The sequence below is a fragment of the Osmerus mordax genome, chromosome 25 (assembly GCF_038355195.1).
Source record: "Osmerus mordax isolate fOsmMor3 chromosome 25, fOsmMor3.pri, whole genome shotgun sequence".
NCBI classification, from domain to species: Eukaryota; Metazoa; Chordata; class Actinopteri; order Osmeriformes; family Osmeridae; genus Osmerus; species Osmerus mordax.
The window spans coordinates 387,649-392,648 of NC_090074.1; the positions used below are offsets into that span (position 1 = coordinate 387,649).

General features: G+C 51.4%; 1 protein-coding gene across 1 annotated transcript in view; it reads right to left on the minus strand.

Moving 5' to 3' along the window:
* Positions 1-5,000, minus strand: part of igsf9bb (immunoglobulin superfamily, member 9Bb) — a 49,563-nt gene that overhangs the window by 17,381 nt on the left and 27,182 nt on the right. Inside the window, 6 exon segments of the mRNA XM_067228570.1 lie at positions 1,524-1,790; positions 2,062-2,212; positions 2,291-2,407; positions 2,613-2,753; positions 3,203-3,268; positions 3,270-3,346. Of these exon segments, the coding sequence (XP_067084671.1) occupies positions 1,524-1,790; positions 2,062-2,212; positions 2,291-2,407; positions 2,613-2,753; positions 3,203-3,268; positions 3,270-3,346 (819 nt within the window).

The following is a 5,000-nucleotide window of genomic DNA, read 5'->3' on the forward strand; positions in this document are numbered from 1 at the left end:
CTAAACATCCCTGACTGCCTCTAAACATCCTTGACTGCCTCTAAACATGCTGACTGCCTCTAAACATGCTGACTGCTCTAACATCCCTGACTGCCTCTAAACATGCTGACTGCCTCTAAACATGCTGACTGCCTCTAAACATCCCTGACTGCCTCTAAACATCCCTGACTGCCTCTGGCAAGGTATGCATGCTCTGAATGAATATAGTGTTGCCTGTGCGTGAATATAATGTTGCCTGAATCTTTATCAAATTAAATATGAATCCCTCTGCTCAGAAAAACTTGCAAATGACTATTTTGTAACAGAAATCCCTTAAACCGGCACATTACCAGTTTAAGGGATCCGGTTTAGCTGAAAACAAAACAAACAACTTGGACAAAAGGTTGATGCCCATCATCATTCCAGTAGCCAAAGGAGTAGCATGAGGTATTACGTTAGCAGAATTGACAGCAGGTGTTTCTAGAGTAGGGTATTATGTTAGCAGAATTGACAGCAGGTGTTTCTAGAGTAGGGTATTATGTTAGCAGGAATGACAGCAGTCAGGTGGAGGGTTTTTTGCATAGCGTTAGCGTAGCTTCAGGGAGGGGTGCAGGTAGAGGGAAGGCAGACAGGGGAGAGAGAAGACTACCATGTCAGTAAAGGCTGTTTAGGTGGATAGCGTGCACTAACGTCGATGATGTCTGCCTGCATGGCTTAACGAACCCACCCTCTACATTAGGAACTCTATCTACCCCAGGTTACTACACCCAGACTCACGTCATAAATTATAGATGAGAAATGACTCCAAAATTATATTGCATGAACGACTGATTATTGTATTAATGAACTTGGCTAATACATGTGTTCTGTGGTCTGCACAGGTGGACAGGGCTGGTGACGCTGGTGGTTGTGAAGAACACACAGGTGAAGCCAGGATCATCCAAGGTAACTCTCCAGATCAAACGCATGTCTGTTGTCCCACTGAATACAGAGTTGCTATGCCAACCTTGCCAATAGAAATGGTGTAAATCCTTGTAATTGACCAGTGCTAGACTTGAATTACACACAAGACTTGAATTACACACATCTTATTGTGACTGATTATCAAGGTTTTGAGATTACCTTTCCTTCTTGTACCTTTACAGTTAAGTAAGCAGTTTAATAAGTAAAAAAAATTAAAATATGAATGAAATAACTACCTTAATGTTGTGGCTCACTTTCAGCTCCTTTTATGAAGGACTTCATCTTAATGATTTTGAGGGTCCAGAGTGGACCGACGGCTTAGGGTAGTGTGAAAGGGGTAATGATGTAGGATACGGTTGTAGCTGTTCTTCAGAAACTGCCTGAATATTCATGCCCTAAGATTTAAGCATCCAGTTCCAGTGTCTCACCAGCACATCCTGTCCACTAACAACTCACATTCCTTCAAGATGAGAGGGAAACGGTGAAAAGGTGTGACTTCAAGTCTTAAAGCACCTCAGTTTTGTTTGCCCTCAGTGAAACCTCCTTCGTCAGAAAGCAGATCAAAGCAAAGCTCAGTAGACGTGTCCCTGCGCCCCGCAGCATCGCCCCCTGCAGAGCTGGGTGAGGGTAGTGCAGGAGCACCACACACCTGAGGCAGGTACGCAGGTAACTCAGTAAGACAGACCCGGTGAGGCTGAGGAGCAGTCCTCTGCAGGCACAGAACACATGGCCGTACCAGACTGAGAACGTCTGCTGGAAGCCTCCGTCGTAGCCCGCCTCCCAGGATACGTTGGCCCAGGTGGAGGAGACGGAGGCCTGGACTCTGGTTGGGGCGTGGGGGCTTGTGCCTGGGGAGGAGGTCATCACATGAGCACAAGCACATTCTCAGACACATTCCACTTCATAAAACAGCTTGTTTAATGCAGAGCAGATGGCTCTCTGGTGACCTGCTATTCTGCTCTCAGCCCCAGGCCAGGGACTGGCGTTGGGATGCTGTCAACAGTCATCACTTGCCCATCACCCTGAGTAACCCCACTCAACCTAGAACACACTGCTGGATGAGGTCACCTCCATACCAACATATTTTGAAAAGGGGGTCTGGGTGTGTGTGTTGGATACCAGTGACGAGCAGGTGTGTGCTGGCAGTGATGCTTGTGGCGTCGTTGGTGGCGACACACTCCCACTCCCCCTGGTCGTCCTTCCCCAGAGACTGGAGGTGTAAGCTGCCCCGTGCCAGGACGCTGTGCTTAGTCCTGCCCGGCTTCCCCACCTGCAGCACATTAACGGTTAGCAACACACACACACAAACACAAACTAAACAACACACTCACAGACAGGTGTGTCTCACCTTCCTCCAGGTGATGTTGGGGAAAGGGTCTCCCTCCGCCTCACAGGGGATGATCAGCTCTCTCCCAGCCTCCTGCCGGTACTCCCCTCCAGGAACAACCGAAAACTTGGGAGGATCCTGCCCAGAGACACAGCACCCCACGGGGGGCAAGTCAGGGCTTGTACCAGGCGTAGCCGCTGAGCTAACTAGCCACATGCTAATACTATAATAGGACATTTAGGAATCACTCACCTAGCTAACTTTGCATGATAAGGTACCTTTAAAATCTTTCACATAGAAACACATAGGAATCCCTGAGCTAGATAAGTTAGCATGGGGCTACCTTTAGCACCAGGGGAGCAGGAGGAGAGGGCCCCATGGAGCCCAGGGCGTTGTAAGGCATGCAGGTGTAGGTGCCCAGAGAGTCTTCTGTCACCTCCGCCACGTGGATGCTCCCATCCTCCATCTGGCTCCAGCCCGGATACTGAAGGACAGCAACAATTGGTTACCTACCATGTAACTGCATAGCAACACTTAGTTACCTACCATGTAACTGCATAGCAACACTTGGTTACCTACAATGTAACTGCATAGCAAACACTTAGTTACCTATCATGGAACTGCATAGCAACAATTAGTTACCTACCATGGAACTGCATAGCAACACTTATTTACCTATCATGTAACTGCATAGCAACACTTAGTTACCTATCATGGAACTGCATAGCAACAATTAGTTACCTACCATGGAACTGCATAGCAACACTTATTTACCTATCATGTAACTGCATAGCAACACTTAGTTACCTACCATGGAACTGCACAGCAACACTTTCATACCAAACTGACTGTCTCCCCCTTATGGTCAGTGATTAACGGTAGAACCACACTTCCTCCGGGTCCCCCCCAGGGCCCCGCCCAGGCCCCGCCCACCTTCTCTATCCTCAGAGGAAGACCATCCTTCTTCCACTGGACCAGTGTCACCGGGGGGCTGGCGTCCCGCCGGGCAGCGGATGACCCCTGGGAGCCCGATGGCCACGTAGATGACAGGAGGCATGTTGACCACCCGGGCTGGGTCTGGAGAGGGGGGAGAGAGACCATGTCAAAACATGTCTACATGACCACAGAAGCATAACTAGTGAGTGTAATACTGGATTGGGAGAGAAGCAGAGACACAGCAGTACTTAAGTCTAGCTGAAGATGTCCTGACTTCTTCTGCATGTTCATTCACACAGCCTAAAGAACGGGACAGGATGTCCCGATGGGCTAAGCTCTACATTAGAACAACAATCACCTTGTAGTGAATGCCACACCCTCAACAGGTGAGTCAGCCCTGAGCAGATATCACAGTCTGGCTGCCTCCAGCCACTGCCTCCACTCACCCTGCCTCTACAGACAGACTGTACACCAGAGAGAAGCAGAGCTGGGGATCCCAGACAGACTGTACACCAGAGGGAAGCAGAGCTGGGGATCCCAGACAGACTGTCCACCAGAGGGAAGCAGAGCTGGGGATCCCAGACAGACTGTCCACCAGAGGGAAGCAGAGCTGGGGATCCCAGACAGACTGTCCACCAGAGAGAAGCAGAGCTGGGGATCCCAGACAGACTGTCCACCAGAGAGAAGCAGAGCTGGGGATCCCAGACAGACTGTCCACCAGAGAGAAGCAGAGCTGGGGATCCCAGACAGACGGTACACCTGGTGCACCTGCTCCTGCCTGTACATACCTGTATCGTACCTTACAGGATAACCTTACATATATGCTCCTCGTGTTCTCTCTCCACCTCAGACACACAGAGGCGTTCTAGATCTGGTACAGAGCCGTAGTTCGGAGTAAATTCTGATACCGCAGTTGCCTCTGTGGCCTGGTGGGGGCGCCGTCCCCAGCATCCCAGCCTCAGCATCTGTCTGCACAGGTGACGTCACTGCAGGGGAGAGGGTTTCCACAAGGGGGATGATGTCACCTCCCCTCCCTCCCTCCCTCCCTCCCTCCCTCCCTCCCTCCCGCTCCTCTCCTCTCCTCTCCTCTTCTCTCTGTCTCTCTATCTCTCTCTCTCTCTCTCTCTCTCTCTCTCTCTCTCTCTCTCTGTCTCTCTCTCTCCCCCTCTCTCTCAGTCACACAGACCGAGGGCAGCTGGTCATGACGGCGGAGGTTTAAGTCTCATTTGGCCAGTGTGTGTGTGTGTGTGTTGGGGGGGGCATATGCTTGTGTGTCTGTGAGGTGATGTGTGGGACAAATGATGAAGTGTGTGTGTGTGTGTGTGGTGTCCATAACTCTGCTTCTAAGGAACAGATCATTACACATACTCTTTCCCCCCCTTCTCTCTTGGCAGTGAGGGGGGAGGATACACCTGAGAGGGGGGGAGGGGGACACTGGAAGGGGGAGGGGGACACTGGAAGGGGAGGGGGACACTGGAAGGGGGAGGGGGACACTGGAAGGGAAGGGGGACACTGGAAGGGGGAGGGGGACACTGGAAGGGGAGGGGGACACTGGAAGGGGGAGGGGGACACTGGAAGGGGGACACTGGAAGGGGGGAGGGGGACACTGGAAGGGGAGGGGGACACTGGAAGGGGACATTGGAGGAGAGGAAGACAGAGCACAGCAGAGTTGAAAAGATGATGTAACTGTAGAAGTGCAGAAAAAGATGGGGAGGGGGAGAGAGAGAGAGAGAGGAGAGAGAGAGAGAGAGAGAGGGGAGGGGAGGACGGACAGAGAGAGGGGAGCGAGAGAGAG